The sequence below is a fragment of the Hyperolius riggenbachi genome, chromosome 9 (genome assembly GCF_040937935.1).
Source record: "Hyperolius riggenbachi isolate aHypRig1 chromosome 9, aHypRig1.pri, whole genome shotgun sequence".
Lineage (NCBI taxonomy): Eukaryota > Metazoa > Chordata > Amphibia > Anura > Hyperoliidae > Hyperolius > Hyperolius riggenbachi.
Genome location: NC_090654.1, coordinates 213,755,991 through 213,783,583, shown reverse-complemented (window position 1 = coordinate 213,783,583; position 27,593 = coordinate 213,755,991). Strand labels below are relative to the sequence as shown.

At 40.7% G+C, this 27,593-nt stretch overlaps 1 protein-coding gene across 18 annotated transcripts in view; it reads left to right on the top strand.

The window, feature by feature from the left end:
• FOXP1 (forkhead box P1) overlaps positions 1-17,596 on the top strand; it is a 1,092,253-nt gene extending 1,074,657 nt beyond the window's left edge. For all 18 annotated transcript variants that reach the window (XM_068253977.1, XM_068253974.1, XM_068253975.1 and 15 more), the window contains 2 exons: positions 303-469; positions 9,487-17,596. In XM_068253977.1, the coding sequence (XP_068110078.1) occupies positions 303-469; positions 9,487-9,631 (312 nt within the window). In that variant the 3' untranslated portion in view covers positions 9,632-17,596. The remainder of the gene's footprint in view (positions 1-302; positions 470-9,486) is intronic.
• The last annotated feature ends 9,997 nt before the right edge of the window (positions 17,597-27,593 follow it).

Below are 27,593 nucleotides of genomic sequence, written 5' to 3'. Positions count from 1 at the left end.
CTTTGGAATACTTGGTGAATTTGTTAGTCCTCTAGCTTTGCTTACACACTTCTTGGTGGTAGCTACGTATGTCAAACATGAAGTTCATTTTTCTATTTCATGGTTTTTTAACATAGGCGCAGCCGCTAAAGCTAGTAAAATGTCTCCAGTTCAGATTAGTTTGTGTTTGCTATCAGGTACCATTACATTTAGTTTACTAAGGTCCTTATGAGATGTCCACCAACATGAATGATTGTAGATTGTGAACCTGTCTTATTTAACAACTAGGAACTTTTCTTTTATTTTCTTTCTTCTGCTTTTAGGTTTCAATGGCTGAGAACAGTATACCTCTATACACTACAGCTTCCATGGGAAACCCAGCTCTGACCAGCTTAGCCAGTGCCATGCGGGAAGAATTAAATGGGGTGATGGATCATGGCAACAGTAATGGCAGCGACAGTAGCCCGGGACGCTCCCCTATGCAAGCAATGTGAGTATTAAGAGTGGAGCAGATTTTAGAGCAAGCCCCAATTCTTGTTTTTGTCTAATTGAAATTAATTTTTCATACTAATTATTACTGCATAATGCTCTTGCTAAGGGAAAATCCAGTCTGTTTAATACAGTTAAAAAAAATTGTGAACTGTAGAAATTTCTGTACATAAGGATCGGAACTCTAATGGCAAGTATATTTTTAATTTGACATGATTCTTTCCTAAAGGACAACTGACCTGAGCGGGATATGGAAGCTGCCATATTTATTTCCTTTTACACAATACCAGTTGCCTGGCATTCCCATGCATCAGCAGTGTCTGAATCACACACCAAGGCAGGCATGCAGCAGTCAAACGTAAGTCAATCATCTGATCTGCATGCTTGTTCAGGGTCTATAACTAAAAGTATTAGAGCCAGAGGATCAGCAGGACAGCCAGGCAATATGCATTGTTTAAAAGGAAATAAATATGGCAGCCTATCTTTTAAAATCACGCAGAAACTTTTAGACACCTAAAAATGTTGCGGGTGATAAAAATAAGGGCTGGTTCACACTTGCCGCTTGCCCAGCGCTTGCCCCGCGATCATGTTTTGTCCACGATCGCGATTCGGCGGGCAAAATCTTGTGATTAAGCACGGTTTGCACTTGTGATTCCCATTCATTAGAGCGAGAATCAAAGCACAATCGCCCAAAGACGCTGCATGCACCATGTTTGCGATTGATCGAAATCGCAAATGCTGGAGTGTGGATGTATCCATAGGGATGCACTGAAAAAGCGCTTAAGTGTGAACCAGCCCTGAGGCTGTCCAATTTCTACCCATTTAAAATAACAACAATCATTATGAAGTAGTATTGAATGACTGTGGAACGATGTACTGCAGAGAAGTTTCAATCATCCAATCATGTGCAACAAACAGGAACTGATGCTGATTGGATGGCAGAAGTGAACACAGTTTCATTTGCAGTACAAGCAATAATAATGATTGTAAAGTTAGGCATACACTATAAGCAATAATAATGATTGTAAAGTTAGGCATACACTATAAGCAATAATAATGAGTGTAAAGTTAGGCATACACTATAAGCAATAATAATGAGTGTAAAGTTAGGCATACACTATAAGCAATAATAAGTATAAAGTTAGGCATACACTATAAGCAATAATAATGAGTGTAAAGTTAGGCACACACTGCACAAGATTTTGTAGTCAATGAGATGTGAGATTCCATTAAATCAAATGCAAATCAATGCAAAACTAAATCCTCTCAATTAATTTTAGCTGAAATATTTGGCTTGAAACCTGACTAAAAAAATGGCCATTTTTTATGAATAGAGACTAGAGAATGGTGGGTAATCCACAGTCCAATAGCTTTTCAGTGCATCAAGGGGTATAAAGCTAGCAATGGAATCATTCTGATCGAAAGTCACGCAAATTGTTCTATCAATTGTTACGTTGATCTGAATTTCCAAACGATTATTTTAGTCTAATCAGATTGCTTATCATTTTCCCCTTCATTGGTATTCCGGAATAATCATTTCCGATGAATTGGATCAGATGGTCGAGCGTTTGGGACATTGGATTGTTAATGGGCACTTTTAGGCAGTAACATTATCTATTTGGAATATGGTCAGGGAAATATCTGTTGTGTGCCAACTGGGTATCCATCTAATAGTACAGTATATGCCTAGTTTTATATTTACTACCACATTTTTAATGGCTGCTTTTTTTGATGCTAGTAGTATTAAGACTTCACCTGATCCCACTTGCACATCTTCCAGTGCGATATGATCACAAAACAAGTGTAAAAGGAGTTATCAGGCGAAATGTAACAAAATAAGTGCTACTTACCCGGGGCTTCCTCCAGCCCCAAGCTCCCAGCATGTCCCTCGCCGCAGCTCGGCCCACAGCCATTCGCCGCAGCTCCCTCCCGGTCCCCGGCAATGACGTCAGGCCGACCTCTAGGTTGGCCTGTACTGCACCTGTGCGAGCGGCGCTGTCAATCACCGCCACGTGTACCGGAGCGGAATGCACAGGCACAGTAGTTCTGCGCCTGCGCAGTCCGCTCCGGTCCACATGGCGGTGATTGTCATAGCGCCGCTCGCACAGGCGCAGTACAGGCCAGCCTGGAGGTCGGCCTGACGTCATCGCCGGGGACCGGGAGGGAGCTGCGGCGAACGGCTGCGGGCCGAGCTGCGGCGAGGGATATGCTGGGAGCTTGGGGCTGGAGGAAGCCCCAGACAAGTAGTGCTTATTTTGTTACATTTCGCCTGATAACTCCTTTAAGATGTCTGGATCTGAGAGAACATTTTTATTATTATTGATTTATAAAGCGCCAGCATATTCTATAACGCTGTACAAAGTAGGAAAACAACAAGGCGTACATAATGATACAGAAAATGATATACACCAAATATGGACACTGGTGCAAAATACAGAACTGGTGCATACAATGATAAATGCAACATGATGAACAAAATGTATAACAAAGTGCAAGATATAAAATGAATAACAAAATCCAAGACACACAAGAGTTAGAGAGCCATGCCCTTGAGAGCTTACAATCTAAAGGAATGGGGCGAAACGAGGTGGAGAAGTATGCAGTATACATACAGGCAGTGTGTGTTTTGGTTATCTAGTAAGGAGTAAAGCTTAACAAGAGGTTGAAGGGGGAATGGCCTAAGTTAGAGCATATGCTTGTCGGAAAAAGTGAATTTTGAGGGAGTGTTTGAAGATTTGAAAGATTATTATTATTATTATTATTTAGAATTTATATAGCGCCGACATCTTCCGCAGCGCTGTACAGAGTATATTGTCTTGTCACTTAACTGTCCCTCTGACGGGCCCACAATGTAATCCCTACCACAGTCCTATGTCAATGTATGTATTGTGTAATGCATGTATCGTAGTCTAGGGCCAATTTCGGAGGAAGCCAATTAACGTATCTGTATGTTTTTGGGATGTGGGAGGAAACCAGAGTACCCGGAGGAAACCCACGCAGCCACGGGGAGAACATACAAACTCCTTGCAGATGCCCACTATTCCACCGTGAAAGGTTGGAGAGTGACGGATGTGCTGTGGAAGGGCATTCCATGGGAGGGGTGATGCATGTGAGAAGTCTGTATACATTAATGTGGTAATGTGGTTAAGGAGGTAATTCTAGAGGAGCACAAAAGAAGCTCATGTGCAGATCTGTGATTGCGGAACAGGGGCTAGAGGACTTCATTCAGCCTTTTATACATAACATTTATATTTGTCCGTAGCACAAAAGCAGGCTACATTTCTGAAAGGGAAATTTATAAAGAGACCTGCAGCACAGACAGTTGCAATGGTTCCACATTATGCCGCTCTGGGAGAAATATTTACAGTGCTTTAAAAGCCTAAGAAAATGTTTTAGAATTTTATGTGCCCCTAAACTACTTTGATGTAAATGAAAACAAATAGATATACACAAATAGATATTTAAAGCTACTGCAGTGTGCAGGCAAAGGGAGCTTGATTAATTGCAGTGGCAATTTGTTTTTCCTTAAAGGGAACCTAAACTGAGAAGGATATGGATTTTTCCATTTAAAATAATACCAGTTGCCTGACTCTCCTGTTGATCCTGTGTGTCTAATACTTTTAGCCACAGCCCCTGAACAAGCATGCAGATCAGCTGCTCTGACTGAAGTCAGACTGGATTGTTGCATGCTTGTTTCAGGTGTGTGATGCAAATCCTACTCAGGCCACATAGATCAGCAGGACTGCCAGGCAACTGGTATTGTTTAAAAGAAAACAACCATATCCCTCTCAGTTTAGGTTCCCTTTAATGCCGCCGAGATACATTTGGTGTGAAACTGCCGTGCTGCATTCTCTTTAAAAACTGCAGTAAACAGTTATGATGCATCTAATTTTTGAGCGTCCCAATAAATTAGACTCAATCAAGCTTTAAACACTAACATTATGTCGGCATTTACCTTGTTAGCATGGAAACTGGAACATCTCTGAAGAAATTACCCCGCGTACTATGTTCTTACGCTCCTTTACGATGCCATAATGCTACAGCTCTTTTTATTCAAAGATTCGGCTTGCAGAATATCTCTTAATAGTAATTTTGTAGGACTTAAATGCTTGCAGCTTGTAGGGCTATCAGCAGAAAGCTGTACCCCATGCTGTGTACACCATTGAAACTTCCTTTAACAGCTGCAAGTCCCCCTGCTCTTCTTCCGAAGTGTATAAATAAAGGATTATTGAGATGTACAGAATAAAATAAACCACTGCTTGTCCAGTATGTCCGTAGTAAGACAGATTTAAGGTACTCGATGATGGGCAGATTCGACCAAGAGAAAAATCTCTCTCTAATCAATCCTGATTAGAGAGAGATCTGTTGGCTGCCCACACGCCGCAGGCCGATTCCCGATCAATTTTATGCTGATTAGGATTTGGCTTTGTGATGCAGCCCCCTAAGCCCCCCCCCGATGCCCAGTGATCTCTATACACTACTTGTCCGCAGCCGCCGCTTGCTCCAGGCTCCCTCCGCATTCTATACATACGCCCCACGTAGTTGCCTAGTAAGAGCGCGTTTGTGATGTCACACACTCACCCACATGTATATTTTTTTATTTGAGGTGCTCAGTTTACTTTAAAGTCCATCCCCAGTCCCAGATCTCAAATGTCATTTAATAGTACAGTAATCATAAGGTTCAGGTTATACATTTGTGTGTGTGAGGCCTCTAGCTTCAAATCTTAGTCTTAAATTGTATCACCTTACCATAAGCAGAAAAGTAGAAAGGCTTTGTTTCAGGTTCTGTGATTGTAGATATTGCAGCTGTTACAATCACATCATTCCCACTATTTAAACTGCATGGAGGGAGGCAAAGTAGGATGTTTGCAGCCTACAGCACAGACAGTCCATCATACAGGAAGTGTGTCTGGACTCCTGACCAGGTACCTTACAATTTGACATTTGCTAATCAAGGAGCCTGTAGACTGATAAAAATGAACTCTGAAATTGACTACATAAAAAATAGTGCCTGAAGACATAACAGCTAAGCAATAAGTAAAATATATATTTATAACAGTGGGTGCTTCTATACACTTTAGATTTCCTTTTAATACCTTCATTACCAGTGGTCTCAGCCCCCTTAAGGACCAGAGGCTGTTGGCATATAGAAATTTGCATACTGACAAATCGCCACACTGAATCGTCGCTACCACCGATCATTTCGGACACCCATCGCTTCAGCCCACCCGCTCTGTCATCTCTATGATGGCAGAGCTCTGTGAGCCGATCAGGAGCCAATTTTATCGGCTCCTCACTGTCTGATCAACGTAAGCCAATGAGATTCGCTCACATTGATGACAGAGTCAGGAGACAATGATATCGCCCCCTGACCGGCTTACGGAGCTCTACTGCCATACTGACCGCAGGGCGAGTGAGCTGCAGCTGGGAGACAGTAACAAGATCGACAGGAGCGCGGGTGGCGGCGAGGGGAAATCTACGCCCTGGCAGAAATAACAGCCTCCAAACAGCGCACAGATTTCAATCACCACTGTCCGGAGCAGGTTGTGGAGTACCTGGAGTGGTGTCTTTTTTTTTATTGTCCCTTACAAAACATTCTAATCCTGTGGTTTTAGCAGATCCTTCATCACACCCCTGTAACAGGCATGTTGCCAGTAGAATCAGAACACCAGATCTGTATACTTGTTCTGAGTTAGCGCAAGTAGCATTTTTAAAAGTGAGTTCGCAATAGCACCTTATATTTTTCCACTCACTGAAGATTTCCCTTTATATAAAACCACACTGTTTATTCTTTACCATCTCTATTTGTTCCCATCACCTTTTGGAAGCGTTAAGCTGCACAAATGCAAGTGATGTGGGTGGGGGGTGCAACCTAGTAAGCAGGGAGTGGGAGGTTTAATTCATTAACGCAGCCTATTTTTAGGCCCTGTATTCAGAAGTCAATTGTATCATGAGCGAGCAGGAGCGTTTCCTTCTGCTTCTCATCTCTAATATTAGATAATGTCAATAAAATGACACTTCCCTTCACCATTTCAAAGGCCAGGCGGTGTTTACCCGTTGGAGTATTTTGCATGACAAAAGCCACTCAGCGCTGGAAAAAGTAATTGCTGTTTGTAAAAGGTAGTCCTGTAAATATGATTTACGCGCAGCGTTTCTTTCTTGTTATCATAGCTGTTATGTACGATCAGCCCTATTCCCCCGTGGGTTATTCATATGCTCTTCCATAATGGGGAATTTGGCAGTTCGCATCTCCCGAGTGCGTCCTTTTTTGCCCACCATTGCAGGGGGATCATGTTTTGCCTTGTTTACCGCTGACAGCGTTATTATTCTCGTTAAGACAGGGCTTCCTTATCACATTGTTGTGTTAAGCGAGGCAGTTTTTTTTTCTCCTCTTCCCTTCTCCGTTTGTGTTTCCTGGCAGAGCTTTTCTTCCTTTATTGACAGTTTGTAAAAATATGCATTAATTTGGACTTTAAAGCATGTATCATGGTGTCTCTTTGCAGTGTTGTGCTTGAAGTTGATTAATGATAGAACCTCACTTGGGGTCATCCTCTAGAGAGTTGGCTCACAGGTTCTGCATGTTAACTAGAGAAACAGAACACACATCGAGTAATGATTACCCCCAGCCTCGGTAAAAAGGCTCCGCGGCCTGATCATTCCCACTTTTGCTTTATGAAGTCTGGTTTAATTTGACTGCTGAATATTTGGTTGTGTCATAAGTGAAATTAATGAGAATGCTATATTAATAACCATTATGAAATATTAATTATTCTCATAACCTTCTTGCTACCTGGTAATGAGGTGCTGTTAAAAACAAAATGCACCGATGTAAACGTTCTCCTGTGAGAGTTTTAACGATTGAATATATATTAAATGTATATTCTGGAAGGTGAAGCAATCTGTATGTATAGAAGAACATTTATTGACAATACGCTGAAATAAATAAAAGAATAGAGCTAATTATGGCATTAAAGTACTGGTACAGCTGCTGCTTCTGTAATCTTACCCAAAAATGCACATATTGCTATACGGTTTCCCCCAATAGAAAGTTAGGAGCAGCAAAATAGTGCAATCTTACCACCTCCTTCAGGTTTTTTTTTACAACGGTCTTCATATAATGGTACTCACGTATACTGGAGGTTAAATAAGCACTATTTCCCTGATCCAATATCACCTGAAGCATATTAATCGCTTCTCCAATATTACCTGAAGATGTAATCATATTTCAGTACAAAATAGATGAGATATTAACTAGAATGTGTCTGCCATTGGCATTGTACCAATCAGTGTAGTACAAAGCTATCTCAGTATAATAGTTGCGCTCTCTATAGGTAAAGTACACTTGCGGATATATACAGCAATCCAATAAGACACTCCCCAGATCTAGCGGTCTTAGAGACCTGAAAATGCCTTTTGGGTGTATGGCCCCCCTCCCATCGCCTCTCTGGCAAAGATCCCCTGGATACTCTGTCAGCTAGATGTCCGGGCTCCGCAATCTCAAGTGGCTCCACATCCGCAATGTAAAGAAAAGATAAAACGGAAGACCGGCTTCCAATAGTGTAACTCCGTTTTATTTGGTTAAAAACAATGTACAGTAGCGACATATGGCAAGAGCAGGCTTACAGTGTCTACTAGGTCGACAGAGCACCCGGGTGGCTGCCAACATAGTGTATATCTATTTTGTCGCTGCTTGCCCGCAGTTAAAGTAAAAGTTTAAAGCTTCCTTGTGTAAGCCGATGCATACAACACATATGTGCACCTGTATGTCTCACGTCACTCTGTAGCTCCGCCCTAGAAATAATTAGACGGGGCCACTTGAGATTGCTGAGCCTGTTATGCTGATTCTTTTCCATTAGTAGTTTTTTTTTTGCCACATGTCCATCAAGCATACAGCCAGTAGTTAAGCTAGAGATGGTCAATGACTTGCTAATAATTTCAGATCAATGCAAATTTTAAGCTGATCCTATACAAATGTATGCAACTTGAAAATCAGCCAATGAAAATCCTGCTGCATCCAATTTCAAGCAGCGTTTACATAAAATGAACATAAGATTTGCAACCAATCAAAGTTAATAGTGTCTCACTGACCATGCCTAGTACACAACCTTTGTATTTGTCCTTGGTCAATTGTTCAGAGAGAACTTGGAGCCAGCAGTGAGGACAAATGTATATTTTACAACAATGATGTATTCTTCTCACTTAAATTTTGATAGGAAGGAGATTCTTACTTAACTTGCATATACTTCAGTTAGTCAGTTGGACTTAGAACAACTGGAAAACAACAACAAAAAAATTGTTGAACATGGTTGGGTTCAAGAAGTTAAAACATCCTCTAAAAAATCATATCCTGTGTATTGCAGTAATACAACGCCAAATGGAAGATGTAGTCAATGAAGCACCAAAGATGCCATTTCATGTATGCAGTCTGGGCATAGAGACAAGAAATATTCAGACTTTCTCACTTCCTCACTTGTCACTTGGTGCTTGTGCTGCCCCTACACATACATGGGGAGCTGAGACACAGACGAGGGACTGGGACAGAGCGGCCACACAGGGGACAGAAGGGGGGGTCATTTAACACACATGGGGAGCAGAGACACAGGCGAGGGAGCGGGACAGAGTGGACACAAATACACAGGGGAGACAGAGTCACGTGGAGGGGGGGGGGGGGGGCTATGTAGGCAATCCCTGCATTCACCGTATAACACGCAGGGACTTTTTCTCCCCATTTTTGGAGAGAAAAAGTGTCTTATACAGCGGAAAATACAGTATTTAATACTACAATCTATTTAGTACATAATAATGTACAATTCATTTTTTATTATTTGAAAAACAGAGTTTAATCCCGCTTTAATGACAACATATTTTCCAAGTCTGAAAAACGATGAGTTTTCAAAGATAAAGATTGTCTCATACTAACTGGAAGATGTATTAAAAATATAGAGAAAGTGTCATAAGGTATAAATATGTTGAGGGGTTTTATGAAATGCAATAATTTTTTCTTTGTTTTGGGCATAGGCACCACGTACATGTTAAAGAAGAACCACTGGATCCTGACGAAAATGAAGGGCCACTATCGCTAGTAACAACAGCCAATCACAGTCCTGACTTTGACCCTGACAGAGATTATGAAGATGAACCAGTAAATGAGGACATGGATTAAACATTTTAAAAAATGCGTAATTTCACAATCCTGAGAATGAAGACAGTTCAAAGGTTGGGGTTATCTTTCCATTATTGTACAGTCTGGAGAGATCCCAGCCTACTCTGAAACATTTGACATGTGTTAACTCTTAGTGCCATCAAGTTTCCCATTTGGGAGTATTTTTGATTTTTCTACTTTTTTTGTTGAAGAAAAAAGGAATTTGTACTCTGTGCATTGGATCGACTTGTTTGGTACTTGCAACTTCCTCTCTCACAGTCAACATCAGTGTTGTAAATTTGCTAAAACCAATGTCACTTCTCGTGCAGCAGACTTTTGGACTGTTGTTCTGCCAAAATGGACACTTGAGGACATCGAAATATAAGCATGTGCGTCTGAACTGCAGGTCATCCCTTTTGCCCAGATTTTAAAGGATTCCAATGGACAATGTATTTGCACAGTACTGCATGTAATTCTGATTATCACTGCCTTTAAATCAATTCTTTTGCTTCCATATATGGGACGGGAGGGGTGACCTTTTTTATATATGTATGGGACAGAGGGAGAGGCATAGTAAATATCCCAAACTTCTTAATGTATTGCTTTTATTTTTATTGTACTACACCAGTTTAAGTTCTGACCTCAGGCCTCTGCATCAGGCCCAAGACCTCTTGGAGGCAAAATGTTTTCTGTACTTTGTGATGAATGTTCATAGTTGTTTTATTATATGATGCTGAATGTCTTTCAACTGTTCAACATTATCTGTCAAGCATCATAGTTTGCTTCAATCACATTTCTTTCAGGCACTTGAAAAAAGAGAAAAGAAAGAACCTAATCATTCCATGATAAAATGTCCCGAAACAAAGAAACTGCCCTTATTCATGATAAGAAAGTCACACGAGGTACAGTAAGAATATGAATGAAAGCCACGGGAAATGCTGTTAAGCAACAAAAGGGTTTTTTTTTCTTGGAAGGCAGTATTTACTAGCAAGGCTGAACCCAACTGGTCAATATGTATTGATTACAGCACAAGACATAATGCAGCGCTCAGCTGTAACCCTTTCCATCATTTATTGGACATGTGGGAGACTAGAGTCAGTCTAGAACCAAAGCTTGGTTGCTTATAAAAAGTGGAGGAATTAATTAGCAACTTGGAGAAACGGCCACTTATAGTGAAAACAAATCTATTACTTTAGGGTTTTCTGTACCTCCAGATTCCAAAACACTGGCAACACCATAGTGACTGAAGAGCACTATCCATGTTATGTGTAGAATGGACCTGGATCTTCGTATGTATACTTAAATATATAGAAATATATAAAATTTATATATGAACAATAAATAAAAGGTAAGATGTTGATTTTACAGAGTTGACAAGAAGCACTGGGAAAGGGGGCATGTGACTGGGGTTCAGTGTTCTGTCTATTTAACCATCCCATTTTATTTAACCTGTAGTACCTTAACATGAATAATCGCAAAGGACGTTATTAACGACATGTAGTGCAGTGGCTAAAATGTCAATCGCCAAGGCAAAATACATTTCCCTAGCCTTTGCATTTAAAAATAGCACTTTTTATGCAGGTTAAAAAATAATGATGGGTAGATAGATAAGGCAGCATAAAAGAAACTTAAAAATCTGCTGAGAACCCGAGTAGATTGAAAGACCATAAATAAATCTGAACTGAGAGGAACATGGATATTTCCATTGCAAACTTTCCTTTGGAAATGCTGCTTCCCTGGCTGTTGTGTTTATTTTCTGCAGCGTATGCCCTATGGATCACTAACCTAGAACATGTGTGCAAATGCTCTTTCTAGGTGTGTGACTAGGAAAATACGAAAACCAGAAAAATCATCATAAGGGCAAGGCAACTGACTTTTTGTAAAAGGAAATAAATATTAACAACCCCTGTATTAATCTGAGTTTAGGTGCCCTTTAAGATTGGTGCAAATTACATGCTCACAAAGGAAACCTGTATACATTCCCTTCTGTGATAAGATTGTGCTAACGTCTTTAGTATTGTATTTGTAGGTCTTGATAAGGAAAAGTTAAAACAAGTATTTGGTGGAAAACCATATTTCATCCTTGCTCTTACCTGCACAATGCCTAAAATTTAAATACAGAGCATAATAGTTTCCTTTAGTTCTCCAAGATGTTTAGTAATAAAATCACGTAAGAAAGAGCTACCCACAGTAGACATTGTGACTTGCAGTAAAATGTTTTGATTGTCCTCAAGTAAGGGCATCAGTAACCGCCAATATTGTAAATGATACGATTAATTATGACCCTAGAATATCACAGAGAGTGAATTGCAGAGCATTTTTTGCACTGCTAAGACATTTTGTAAATTATTCTTTAATAATTGAAGAATGCCTCAGAATCAAACTAAGCTATAGAATGACATCTTTAGAGGATTTATTAAAAGTGTAGTCCCATTTTCTGTTCTGCCTTTTCTCAGCATTGAAACAATACATATTTCATAACTACAACAACAAAATGTTAAGGCATCCAAATAAAATGTTTTTGTTAGTTTTTTTTACATTTTTGTATTTTTTGTATATGTTTAGCATGGAGGGTGTCACTATCGGGATGAGCAAGAATGGTTCATGGAGGAAGGGGATAGCTTACCTTTGTTGTCACCTCTCACCTCTGCACTGCATGCTGCTCTTCATCTTCCTGAGACTTCTGCCTTCATAGCCGAACTTCCAGTTGTCAAGGCGAAAGTGTCAGGAAGATGTAGCGCGTCACACAGCGCATCAGCTAGTGGCGGCAGCACAGGTATTTTAACACTTCCTCCACGGACTGCACATCGGGTTAGTTTAACATTTCGCTAAATGGTTCCTGTTCACACTTAGTCACCATTTAAACCACAGTTGCTTTTCTTTTCTTTTTTTTTATATTCAGTTTAGAAAAGTCTTATTATAACTGTGAAAACATGGGACTGTGCTTTAAATAATATACATTTGCTCATTTTCTCACCACTGTCATGCAGCCTTATTTTACTTTTTTATTCAACCACTTTTAATTCTTTGTGTTAGCATTTTTTTCTGCTCTTTGTTCAACCTCTTGCATGCTGGATATGCTTATGAACATTTGAGGGAAACAGATTAGGTGTTTCAGGGGAGACATGTAGCATCAAATGCAGAAGTATCTGAAGAAAACCTAGTTCTTTTTGTCCACTGAAATAGGAAAAAGTAGATTCTAGTTGCCCCTGGCAACAAAGGCAGTTGTTCTTTCTTCAGACACATTGACACACGAAACACTTGGATCAGAAATGTGCTGTTTTTAAAAGCTGCAAAACAAAGAGCTTTAATAGCCAAACAAATCAGAATGTTAGCTATAAAATTTAGAACATGCACTGTTTAGGCACCATTTCATTAATATAATTTTCACAATGACATTTTAATTTTACAGTCGCCTGTGTAGTTCATAACAGCCCTACAACTACCAAAGATTTTACATTAAGGTGAAATACATTGTTTGTTACGCTTTACCTATATTTTAGACAAGCCAAATATCCGCTTGTTGTTCATCAAAGGAGAAAATTAAATTTAAAGGGGGGGTATAGATAATGTTTACTATTAGTTTAGTAGGAATCTGTTTCTTTTCTTTTTATTATATCCCTAAACCCATCTACTTTAAAACCAAAGTAAATTTTTTATTTCTTTTAATTTTTTATTATTTTTTTTCCAGTGTGATCAAACCCTCTAACATACATATTGCTGGAAACAGTATTTCTTTCTTTTGAAAGTTGCAATTTTCATCCTTCATAGATCCTGTTTTAAGTACATAAAATAATTAATCCACTTAGGATGCTGAAGACCAACACCAATGCATTGATAGAGTGACATTAGTAACTTTATATTCAAAGTCTTTATAAAACAATGCATGCATTGGTGAACTCACAGCGTAGTCTTTCCAAAGAATATACAGATACGATGTTATCAAATAACAGTTTCAGCTACAGAATGATATTAAAATCTCTTTCAACTTATGACACTTTTGCTTTGATCAGTTTATTGAAGAATTGATCATAAATTCTTCCTGTCTCATTTCTGGCTACAGTGGATTTGTGCAGTCTGATCCATCATCACGTGAGATTGTATTTAACATTATAAATAGCAATTCCTTTTTTTGTTTTTATGTATATAAGCTATTTAAAAGCAAACAAAATGCCCAAAGCACTTTTCTGAAGATCTTGATACCAAAAGATAATTTGAAACTTGATACAAATTTCATCAGTTATTTTAAAAGCATGGACACAGCAGGCAAACAAATATAAGAATTATACAACTGCATTGAAATCAGGTCCAGTTTTCACAAAGTTGTGTATAATATTTTAAAGCCAACATTATAAATATATATAATACAGCAAATGGTTAGAACCTTATTTCGAAAAAAAAAAGCCCCCCTCTTCCTCTCCCCTGTTAGTCATACCATGCCAAATCAACAAAATTTGAATTTATGCATATTATTATTATTTTTGCAATATATATTTGGCTGCTTGTTGGTACCATTCCCATATAGACTTATACCAGATTTTAGCTCTTTAAGGTCAGTGACTATCAGTTACAGCCTATCAGAATTTCCCAGCAACTGATAGTTGCTGTAGGTCTCATATTCTAAAAAAAGTAAACATTTTGGAGACAATTAAAAACACTAGTCCAAAACATGACTGCCTCTAGGGGGTGCTGTTGCCAGATAAAGTCCGGCACAACACCAGGCCCTTTAGTTCAAAGTGTACGACTTAGTTTGACACTCTGATTGTCACCTGCCCTATCCTCAGCGGCTGTGCCAGGTATTTTGGGCTGTGCCAGGTATTTGGGCTCATCACTAAGGGTTCTGTTGCTGCCATGACGTCACCCTATGTGGATCACTTTAATCCCCTGCGGCACCAAGCCATGCCACGTACTTATGGAAGTGCAAGTGCAATGGGGCAGAGCTACAGCATGAAGGTCTTGAGGTCCTTGTCCCCTCCTCCAGATGCTGGGTTCACTCTAGTGTGAGGAGGTAGAGACCATCTGGATCTCCACTGCTTCATCACTCCTTGGATCAACCACATCCAGGGGGGACACCGGAACACACTTAAGTGCTGGGGGGGGGGATTGGGGGTGATCCAAAAATGGATTGGACAGGGTTAAATGAACTGTCTACTTTTTTAAGCACTGTAATAATAATAATAATAATCCAAGCATTTGTATAGTGCTTTTCTCCTGTTGTACACTGTTCAGTAACTTGTAACTCATAATTCCTCAAAATGTAAGATCCCCCCAATTTTTTTACATTGTAGTTACATATCTGTGTGAACTTAGTCTGATACATTTTTTTATATTTTTTCCAATTCAAAATACTGAATCTGATATGTCAAATGTGAGTCAGGCAGTATCATAAATAATGAGACTGACTTGTGATTTCAGGAAAAATTTGAAAGGCTGAAACTCAAAAACTACTAAATTCAGAGAGATAACATTTGGTTTTTTCGTTACTTTCTGATATCATTGTCGAATGTAATTATACCAAATTTTGGTATAATTACATTCGACAATGATATCAGAAAGTAACGAAAAAATCATTAAAATCTGAGGGGGTCAATCTGAAAAGATGTTTTGACTTGACATGGAATGACCCCCATTGTACATTTTAAAATATATTTACCCCCCAAAAAATGCAGTTACTTTTTGATCTATACAGCATGAATGTGATAGGCATTTATCACATATTCATGAATACTTTTAATTTCCTTTCTTTAAACATAGATCAGGTGGTTTTTAGAAAACCATGCTAAGACTTCACTAAAAAAGCAGCTTGGTGTTTTGTCTAGGCAACTGGTTATTTGGGTTATCTGAAAGAAGATAGAGGGTGGGTGGATTTGTTCATATTTGGCATGAATAATTGGGCATATAAATTGTCTCAGCAGCATGAGTAACTATAAGCATACCTCAATTCAACCCTCCACGGAATGGATAAAACACAGTTACATTTCACTTAGTTGCACTTAAATGTACGTCTTGCATGCTTACTTTGCAACAAACGTATAGGAAAATTTAAACATTCACTTTTACATATCATGCAAGCATCAGACTTGTGTAAAGACCAACTGAAAACAAAACTCAGGCTTCATCCTACAGCAATCTCCACTATGTGTGTATTTTTTTATTATTATTTTTGTTTTGCATTTTGTTGCCATTCATCTAAGTTCCTCACAGTGTACATAAATTGTCTATGTGACCGTTTGTATTTAAAGGAGGGAGGGGGGATGAGGTTGATAATATATATATAAATATATATAATTTTTGTTCTATACTTTTATTTCTTTCTAAAAAAATATTCCTTGCAAGGAATAGATGCATATTTGTTTGTCAAACACCATTGCTTTCTTGTGCAACTGCTTTATATTAACTATACTAAAATAGCTTTGGAAAAAAAAACTACTGTATGTAACAATTGCAGAAATGAGCTGCATATGTACAATGTATTTAGTTATCCCTGCTTCAAAAAATATGGATGACATTTGCTGACAAGGTGGGAGAAATTCCCTGACTATTTCGCTTTCAATTTGTAACATAGTTGACAAATATTTTTTTTTCTATCATTGAACAATGATTTTGTACAGTTCTTGTGTTTTTTGCTGTTTTTATTTTTTTAAATATTTTCCAACCCCTTTATGTTATACTACCACTGCCTTTTCTGGCCGTCTTAAAAGAAAGGTTCATATGTTTAAAGAAAAATGAAAAAAAAAATTTAAGTGTTTTCTCCTCCTGCAGTAAATATTTTGCATGACGATTCCTGGGCTCAGACATTCAAAGTTTATCAGTGAAGTCTTGACTAACTAACGGGGAGTGTCAAACTATTAAACTTTTGTATTAAACAAAAAAAAAAAAGAAAAAGAAAAACTTTACAAGGTGCCAAGATGTAAAGACGATTTGTTACATGTGTTTTTTTTTTCTCAAAGAAAAGCGTACATTAGCAAAGTACTACCATGTATCAGGTAAACTGCTGTCAGGAATGAGTCAAACAAGCCTTCTGTTTCCCTGCCTTGTTAACATTTTTCTTTCTTTTTTTAAAAAAACAACAAAAACAAAAAGTTGGATTTCTGCATCTCACTGCCAGTGAGAGTTGAAATCAAGGCTTAGGTTGTTCATAATATGACCAGTCATGGCTAAGTGGTTAGCACTTTTGCCTTTTTGCCCTAGGGTCTTGACTCTTACACCAAATTCACTAGGTGATTGGAGTTTTTATATTCTCTTCGTGTTTACATGGGTTTCCTTTATGTGCTCTGTTTTCTCCCAAATTCTAAAACATATATGTTGGTCAATGACTTGTATCCCAAAACTGACCCCAGCATATACATATATAATGAGTGCAATACACTGTGAGCCCATTTGAGGGACAGATGTATATGATTCTATGTAGTTTGTACTGTGCTGTACAATATGTTGGCACTGTATAAATAAAGGATACATCAGTTCTTTTCTTCCCGTTTAGGCAATTTTAGTTCTAATTTGAATATTGAGGTTGTTTAAAACATTTTAATTCAGACCATTAAAAAACTTGTAATTTATTAAAACAAAAAGAGACTATACCTGTACAGGTTTACAGGCTACAGGCTTTTTTTTATGTAACCAACATCCTGTAAGATACTTGTTTGCTTATATGATTGAGCACTCACTCTGAGGTCTGCAAAACCAGATTTTCCAGAGAACACGACCTTGGCCCAACCTCAAGTACACAATTTTATGACAACTCGTAAGCCTTGATGACAATGGTACAGTCTGGATCGTTAGTGTGGTGCTTCATGTATATGTGCTGCCAGTCAACAAGATTATTTTGTTTTTCAAAAGGCATAAAAAGAAACTCATTCCTTACATCAACTGTAATTTCATCATTCCATGTCTGTTGATACAGACAATAAAAAAATGTTGTGTAGTCAGTACTGATTACTGACAGTATAGCATTCTCAAATGCAATAAAAATGCTGGTTGTTCACACTGGTAGTTTCTGTTGTCCTGTCTTTTCATGTTTCAGACATATTTTAAGTGTTCATTCAAAAGCACTGCTGAATTCAGCATCAAGCCAACTCCAGAAAAAAAGTAGCTTTGGATACTGTAGAAATATTATAACCATTATGTGCACATTTTACAATCCCCTCCAGCACTGTTTGTATAATAATCACATGATAGTGGAAAACAAGACTAGCCATTGTATGAGAGAGGTGGACATGGAGGAAAAGGAATGGTTCATTAATGATTACCACTATTCAAAGCGCATATGGATGTTTAACACAACACCATGAAAGAGTTGATGCACCAACTGGAGGAAAGGTGATGCATTACTTCCCCAAAGCGCATTGCACCTTTAATGAAACAAAGTATTCTTCATCCACATGGAGTAACTGTGTCCTTTCTGCACTCATTACATCATCAAACTAACAGCTTGTCACCCAGGGGCTCGGGACCTGCTACATGTGGGCTCTTGTGTGGTTTGGTTATCCTGCACATACAGTGCACAGAGGTTCGCCGCTCCTGTCCTGCCTCAGCTAGCTGCCCGTCTGTCTGCGGAGCACTTGCAGTGTGTGACTCAAATTCAGCAAAAGTGGGCAGTGCTATTGTGCTCCAGCACTAATTAGCATTGGAACGAGGAGTATGGCAAAGACGTGATTGCCACTAAGCCTGGTCCCCGGCTCAGAGGGACGCGAGCCTGATAGCCGGCAAAACCGTACCAGCTAACTAGCACCATTTCAGTGTGAGCTCACTCCAATGCCAGTTGGCAAATTGTCCTGAGTGCGTTCTCTTTTCTTCTGTTCCCTCGCTGCCTGCACGCTCCACAGATTTTGAATCGATTTCATAGTTGAATCAATTCAAAATCTGTTTGCAGTATAGATCCCTCTTTGATCAGATTCGATCACAGAGGGATGTATCTGCTGGTCGATCTGGTGGCAATCGACAAGTGTATGGCTGCCTTTAGACCACTCAAGGATCTTTCTACACCCACTCGACATTCAGATTGCTCCTCTTGCTTCCACAGGAGGAATCTTTTCCTCAAACAGATATAGAGGTTGACATCTATTTCCTTTTAAACAGGGCAGAATGCCTGGCTTTCCAGCTGAGACTCTGTTTTGAATACTCTTTGCCATCGACCCTAAACAAGTATGTAGATCAGATGTTTCTGACTGAAGCCTGACTAGATTAGCTGCATACTTATTTCAGGTGCGTGATTCAGGAACTACTGCAGCAAAATAAATCAACAGGATGCCAGGCAATTAGTATTGTTAAAAAGGAAATAAATATGTAAGCCTCCATATCCCTCTGAGTTCTGATGTACTTTATGAGTTTGATCTGAACCATTGGGGTCCTACTAAGAGGGAATGAGGGACAGCAACACAATTTGAAGGGTGTTTCTCCATTATACAAACAATTATTTTATTTATTGCTGTCCTTATTAGTATTCTGTGGGACATGTTCCCATTGGAGAACACTGACAGCAATAAACACACCAAATTGATTAAAACCCCTTTCAACATTTTCAAAATTCATTTTTTTCCTGGAGCTCAAAGTTTATGTATGCGGAAGGGAATTTGGAATGGTCATTGGTAGCCTTCTAACATTAGTTTTGAGGCTTTAATGCAGATCATCTGCCAATAATCCTTTCTAAATAACATTCAAAAGACGGGAGTTGGACTCCAGAACTCTACAATATGAACTTAATTTATTTAGCCACGAAATACAGGTACAGGTACCATCCTTTCTAAATCACTCCACTGGAATGAGTATGCAGATCAGGTGTTCTGACGTGCCATACTTGCCTTTTTGTCTCCCATGAGTGATTGAAAAATTATTACAGTCTGAAAAACACTCGTAATAGTGTATATTAATGTATGTCCGATAAGATGGACAGTTGTGGATATACTGCTTAAGAGGTCTAAAATAAATGGTGTGGGGCCCTGACCAAACAAGTCTGTGACTAGAGTTCCTCCTGCCAATCACGCTGTACTTTCCCTCAGTCAGGAACTATGTACCTCTTTTTCTCATACATAAGACAGCTATCCTTATAGTCTGTAAAATTGGTCATGTTAAGACACGTGAACACGATAGATGGATGCCGCCTGACAATGATCGGGGCCTGACATCGCTGGGTAAGGGTTGTTTAGACACATAGCCTGAAGGTCAACAACGTGTTCTGTTGCATTGTGGGGGGCGGAGGTCCTATGGAGCGGCACAGATGTGACATCACACAGTGGGCGCAGTGAGTGTGGAGAACAATACCTTTCAGCCATCCCTAGGCTGAATTGATCCACCTGATTTGGCTAAAGATATCATCCCAGATTACTACAGAATAACAGATTTAGGTTAAACAAAAATTAAATTGAAAACAAACTGATCGATCTAATAGCTTATTAGAGTCTCTGCTATGACCCAGGAAAGGATTGCAGACCTTTGCCAACTAATTGCAGTGTTAAAATAATTTATAGCAGGATTGCTGGATAACTTACATCCACCACTGAACCCCAGTATTTATTGTATAACTTTAGTAAATGATGCCCTGCAGGTGCATACACAAATTGAAATGCATCCTCATAAGTGCTAATCTGATTGCAGCTACCCTACTATGTCCTAATAGGTTAATGAGATGCAAATAATTCTGAGTTGGTGTGATTTTTTTAATGCCAATTTTCAGCAAATAGATGATGTTTGAAAATGTGCCAATCAAATGCTGAAGCAAAAATGCGTCAGTACAGAAAGCTGATTGCTGTACCAGAACCATATACACTGCTTAAAAAATAAAAAGAATGCAAAAATAAGACATCCTAGATCTGAATGAATGAAATATTCATATTAAAGACTTCCTTCTTTACATAGTTGAATGCACTGACAACAACATAGCACAAAAATTATTGATGGAAATCAAATTTAAAACCCATGGATGTCTGGATTTGGAGTCACACTCAAATTTTAGGTCGGAAAAAAACACTACAGGCTGATCCAACTTTGATGTAATGATGCAAGACAAAATGAGGCTCAGTAGTGTGTGTGGCCTCCACATGCCTGTATGATCTCCCTACAATGCCTGTGCAAGCTTCTGATTGATGTTGCAGATGGTCTCCTGAGGGATCTCCTCCCAGACGTGGACTAAAGCATCCACCAACTCCCGGACAGTCTGTGGTGCAACGTGGCGGTGGATGGAGCGAGACATGATGTCCTAGATGTGCTTAATTGTATTCACGTCTGGGGAATGGGCAGGCCAGCCCATAACATCAATGCCTTTGTCTTGCGGGAACTGCATTGTCTTGCATTAGGAGGAACCCAAGGCCAACAGCACTAGCATATGGTTTCACAAGGGATCTGAGCATCTCATCTCGGTACCTAATGGCAGTCAGGCTACTTCTGGCGAGCACATGGAGAGCTGTGTGGACCCCCAAATAAATGCTACCCACACCATTACTGACCCACTGCCAAACCGGTCATGCTGGAATGTGTTGCAGGCAGCAGAATATTCTCCCTGGCGTCTCCAGACTCTGTCACATCTGTCACGTGCTCATTGTGAACTTGCTTTCATCTGTGAAAAGCACAGGGCACTCTCTGATGTTCTCTGACAAATGCCAGACGTCCTGCACAGTGTTGGGCTGTAAGCACAACCCCCACCTGTGGACCGTGGGCCCTCATACCACCTAATGGAGTCTGTTTCAAACCGTTTAAGTAGACACATGCAAATTTGTGCAGGACTCTGGCAGTGCTCCTCCAGTTCCTCGTTGCACAAAGGCGGAGGTAGCAGGCCTGCTGCTAGGTTGTTGCCCTCATATTGCCTCCTCCACATCTCCTGATATACTGGCCTGTCTCCGGTTAGCGTCTCCATGCTTTGGGCAGACACAGCAACCCTTCTTGCCACAGCTCGCATTGATGTGCCATCCTGGATGAGCTGCACTACCTGAGCCACTTGTGTGGGTCGTAGACTCCATCTCATGCTACCACTAGAGTAAGAGCACCACAAGAATTCAAAAGTGATCAAAACATCAGGCAGAAAGCATAGGAACTGAGAAGTGGTCTGTGGTCACCAACTGCAGAACCACTCCTTTATTGGGGATGTCTTGTTAATTGTCTATAATTTCCATCTGTTGTCTATTACATTGCACAACAGTATGTGAAATTGATTATCAATCACTGTTGCTACCTAAGTGGACAGTTTAACCTCTTTCCGCCCACGTCACGCCGATAGGCGTGGCCGCCGCGGCAGTCCCCAGGACCGCCTAACGCCAATTGCCGTAAAGTCCTGGGGCTGTAATTTGCATGAGATCGCGCGCACGCTGCCCCTGGGGGACAAGAGAGGGATCGGCTCTTATAGGGTGAAGTCTGTGAGAGCTGATCGCCATGAATGGCTGGCTGGGGGGAGGGAGGGAGGGAAGGGGTTTAAATGAACAGGTTTGTTTGTTTTTTAAATCACTAACAAAAATATTGATAAAAAAAAATAAACATGGGGGAGCGATCAGACCCCACCAACAGAGAGCTCTGTTGGTGGGGAGAAAAGGGGGGGGGATCACTTGTGTGCTATGTTGTGCGGCCCTGCAGCTTGGCCTTAAAGCTGCAGTGGCCTTTTTTACTAAAAATTGCCTGGTCACTAGGGGGGTTTAGCCCTGCAGTCCTCAAGAGGTTAATTTCACAGAAGTGTGATTGACTTGGAGTTACATTTTGTTGTTTAGTGTTCCCTTTATGCCCTAAAGTTGTGTATACACACTAGACCAGGGATGTCAAACTCCAGTCCTCAAAGGCCGAGGTCCTAACGCATTATGTTGTTCATCAAGTAGAACAGATTTCTCCTTTTTTTTCAGTCCATCCTAAACACTAGCATGGATATGGCCCTTTAGGACTGGAATTGAACACCTGTGCACTAGACAAACAACGAATTTCTTTGCTGAGAATCCAGCATGTGTACACTACAGCAGGTGAGCAATCAGCCTGGTGGATTGCTTTGGCTGAACAACAGCCAAGAACATTGTCCTTCTCACTTATCTGGCTCCCACGTGTTCTCACACCCACGACGCTCCATTGGCTCTCCACCCCTACTTCACATAGCAACAGAACACATTGCTAGCCTGTTGGCATGCAACACAACTGTAAAGTCAGACCTGGCAATGTCATCCATGGGATGGGGTCCTGATCCCCACTGGTTGACATGCCTCATACATGTGTATAAGGCTTTACTTGGCAAGAGCAGATATCGATCTGTCCAGAGATGACATTCTTGCTTCTCTCTCCGCGTAAAGATGGCCATTAAATACAAGTCCCGTGGTGACCAGAAACAATCAGATTAATTAAATTGATTCAATTTTTGGATTAATCTCATCAATATGATCAGATTGGTTAGTGGGAATTTAGCTGTTAATTGGCATGACCAATCGTTTCCAATCAATTACTGGGGCTATCAAAAACAATCGATTGGCTGCGGAATTGTTGTTGTTAATGTCCACCTTAAATATCACTAGATGAGATTTAAAATGGCCTTCATGACAAATAATAAGACATAATTTTTTAAGGGTACCTAAGCTTTCATGGAGCGAAAAAAAATAATCTCCCAGAGATCGATATACATTCCACTGAAATGTTTTTAGTAAATAACATTGCACTTTTTCCCTCCATACTTCCATATTTTAGAGTTTGGTGAAACAATTATTGTGCAAGACTGCTGATCTGAGTGAGCCCATGAGAGGAAGTAACTGGGTGAGTCTGTAGAACAACTCAGGGTCCTTTTACATGATCTCAGTTGCTCTCCATTATAACTGAAAGGACAACTGATTTTCAAGGTAATGTCCATATTTTTCTATGGCACAGTTCCCACTATATGGGCCTGATTCACAAAGCGGTGCTAACAGTTAGCACGCTGGGGAAAAGCCCTTTATCATGCCTAAACTCAGTTTAGGCATGATAAGTTTAGGTGTGATAAGTTTAGGCGTGATAAGTTTAGGTGTGATAAGTTTAGGCGTGATAAGTTTAACCACTTGAGGACCTAGGGCTTTCTACCCCTTAAGGACCGGCCACTTTTTTTCCATTCAGACCACTGCAGCTTTCACGGTTTATTGCTCGCTCATACAACCTACCACCTAAATGAATTTTGGCTCCTTTTCTTGTCACTAATAAAGCTTTCTTTTGGTGCTATTTGATTGCTCCTGCGATTTTTACTTTTTATTATATTCATCAAAAAAGACATGAATTTTGGCAAAAAAATGATTTTTTTAACTTTCTGTGCTGACATTTTTCAAATAAAGTAAAATTTCTGTATACATGCAGCGCGAAAAATGTGGACAAACATGTTTTTGATTAAAAAAAAACCATTCAGTGTATATTTATTGGTTTGGGTAAAAGTTATAGCGTTTACAAACTATGGTGCAAAAAGTGAATTTTCTCATTTTCAAGCATCTATGACTTTTCTGACCCCCTGTCATGTTTCATGAGGGGCTAGAATTCCAGGATAGTATAAATACCCCCCAAATTACCCCATTTTGGAAAGAAGACATCCCAAAGTATTCACTGAGAGGCATAGTGAGTTCATAGAAGATATTATTTTTTGTCACAAGTAAGCGGAAAATGACACTTTGTGAGAAAAAAAAAAAAAGTTTCCATTTCTTCTAACATGCGACAAAAAAAAAATGAAATCTGCCACAGACTCACCATGCCCCTCTCTGAATACCTTGAAGGGTCTACTTTCCAAAATGAGGTCATTTGTGGGGTGTGTTTACTGTCCTGACATTTTGGGGGGTGCTAAATTGTAAGCACCCCTGTAAAGCCTAAAGGTGCTCATTGGACTTTGGACCCCTTAGCGCAGTTAGGCTGCAAACAAGTGCCACACATGTGGTATTGCCGTACTCAGGAGAAGTAGTATAATGTGTTTTGGGGTGTATTTTTACACATACCCATGCTGGGTGGGAGAAATATCTCTGTAAATGACAATTTGTTAATTTTTTTTACACACAATTGTCCATTTACAGAGATCTTTCTCCCACTCAGCATGGGTATGTGTAAAAATACACCACAAAACACATTATACTACTTCTCCTGAGTACGGCGATACCACATGTGTGGCACTTTTTTGCACCCTAACTGCGCTAAAGGGCCCAAAGTCCAATGAGTACCTTTAGGATTTCACAGGTCATTTTGAGAAATTTCGTTTCAAGACTACTCCTCACGGTTTAGGGCCCCTAAAATGCCAGGGCAGTATAGGAACCCCACAAATGACCCCATTTTAGAAAGAAGACACCCCAAGGTATTCAGTTAGGAGTATGGTGAGTTCATAGAAGATTTTATTTTTTGTCAAAAGTTGGGTGATAGGTGATTGGCAGGTGATTGACAGGTGATCAGTGGGTTATTACAGGGAAGGCCAGATGTAATTAATGCACTGGCGAATTTATAAGGGGGGGGGGGGGGTCTGAGGGCAATCTGAGCGTGTGGGCGGGTGATTGGGTGCCCGCAAGGGGCAGATTAGGGTCTGATCTGATAGGTAACAGTGACGGTTGGTGATAGGGGGTGATTGATGGGTGATTGATGGGTAATTAGTGGGTGTTTAGAGAAGATAACAGATGTAAACAATACATTTGGGAGGTAATCTGACGGCGGGTTTGCGGGCGATCTAATGGTGTGGGTGGGTGATCAGATTGCCCGCAAGGGGCTGGTTAGGGGCTGATTGATGGGTGGCAGTGACAGGGGGTGATTGATGGGTGATAGGTGATTGGCAGGTGATTGACAGGTGATCAGTGGGTTATTACAGGGAAGAACAGATGTAATTAATGCACTGGTGAATTGATAAGGGGGGTCAGAGGGCAATCTGAACGTGTGGGCGGGTGATTGGGTGCCCGCAAGGGGCAGATTAGGGTCTGATCTGATAGGTAAAAGTGACAGGTGGTGATAGGGGGTGATTGATGGGTAATTAGTGGGTGTTTAGAGGAGAGAATAGATGTAAACAATGGATTTGGGAGGTGATCTGATGTCGGATCTGCGGGCGATCTATTGGTGTGGGGGGGTGATCAGATTGCCCGCAAGGGGCAGGTTAGGGGCTGATTGATGGGTGGCAGTGACAGGGGGTGATTGACGGGTGATTGACAGGTGATGGACAGGTGATTGACAGGTGATCAGGGGGGATAGATGCATACAGTACATGGGGGGGGTCTGGGGAGAATCTGAGGGGTGGGGGGGTGATCAGGAGGGAGCGGGGGGCAGGGGGGGATAAAAAAAAATAGCGTTGACAGATAGTGACAGGGAGTGATTGATGGGTGATTAAGGGGGTGATTGGGTGCAAACAGGGGTCTGGGGGGTGGGCAGGGGGGGGTCTGATGGGTGCTGTGGGCGATCTGGGGCAGGGGGGGGGGAAATCAGTGTGCTTGGTGCAGACTAGGGTGGCTGCAGCCTGCCCTGGTGGTCCCTCAGACATTGGGACCACCAGGGCAGGAGGCAGCCTGTATAATACACTTTGTAAACATTACAAAGTGTATTATACACTTTGTATGCGGCGATCGTCGGGTTAACATCCCGCCGGCGCTTCCGTATGGCCGGCGGGATGTTGCGGCGGGTGAGCGGCGCCAGGCGGAGGCGGAGGATCGCGTCACGGATGACGCGATCGCTCCGCCCATGCCCATACAAGGACCGCCGCCAATTGTCAATACGGCGGTCCTTGCGGCGTCCACTTCCCGGCCGCCAATTGTATATACGGCGGTCGGGAAGTGGTTAAGCACCAACTGGGTTAGCACCGCAGTGCACAGCTGATCAAAAGTTTTGCGCTAGCAAAGTGTGGTGCACTTCGCATAGAGTTTAATGGCGCTGCTTTGCGTGCGGGACTTTGCACGCAATCTAAACTTATCTAAACTTATCACGCCTAAACTTATCACACCTAAACTGGCTTTTCACCAGCGTGGTGCAATGGTTATCAAGCCTAAAGTCTCTGGGCTAGCTGAGTAACTGGGTTAGCACCGCTTTGTGAATCAAGCCCAATGTGTTTTAACTGAAAGCTTTTTCACAATGCACTGCTATGAAAAGTTAAAACACATCAGTTTTTCAGCATTTAGTTTAAAAGAGGCCTTAGGGTTTATGAAATGAGATGAGGACACAAAGTGGATAATTTAAATGAGTTTTTGCTGTGGGGTTTCAGCTAGGATAGCACTGGGCCAGTTATGGGTCATGAAAATATTGATAGGTAAATATATTCCCTTTTGAATATAACTTGATGACTGGATTAGAAAAGATCAGGTGAAGATAGGGTTTCGGGGAGCTCAGGGAGTGTGTCTTGCACTATATTTGGGGTACGCTAAAATTAAGGATACCAGATCCCAAAAACTTTGGAGAAACAGGTTGTCATATGCATGCGCAGTGTTCTCCTGGCCTCGGCGCACGCTATAGGACGCAGCAGGCTGGCCAACGTCTGCGCAGTTAAATCGGACCAACCTAAAGAGGATCAGTGCCTGCTCTCCTCGTTTTTGGGCTCTGGTATCCTTTAAGCTAGAATTTATGCTAAGAGTTAGAGTTAAGGCATCAGGCATATCCCTAGACTAGGAGCAGGGTTATCCCCCAGGTAGGTGCCTGGGACCTAGTGGTTGTCAAGGGGCCCACCAGCCACATTCTCAGACTTCTCTTGACTTCAGCTTACCAAAAAAAGACCACAAGGGGGCCCCAAAACTACTACCTTGCCTTGGGCCCCATTAAGCCTTAATCCACCTTTGCCTAGACTGGAAAAGAAAAGAGGATAGGATTACAGAAATAATGGTTAGTAAGATTAGGCAGGAAGCAGAGAATAGTGCTTTGGATATAGTGTCAGTGCTATTACAATGTACACAATAAATATTGAAATGTATTTACCTATGACCTTTTGAAGTAGAGAGCTAGTGATTATTATTATTACTAATAACTGATCATTAGATATTTTTTCATAACACTTTACAGCGTACATGAAACCTCCCAGCATTGGGTCTTACAATCTAACATCCCTACCACAATCTAGGACAAATAGTTTGGG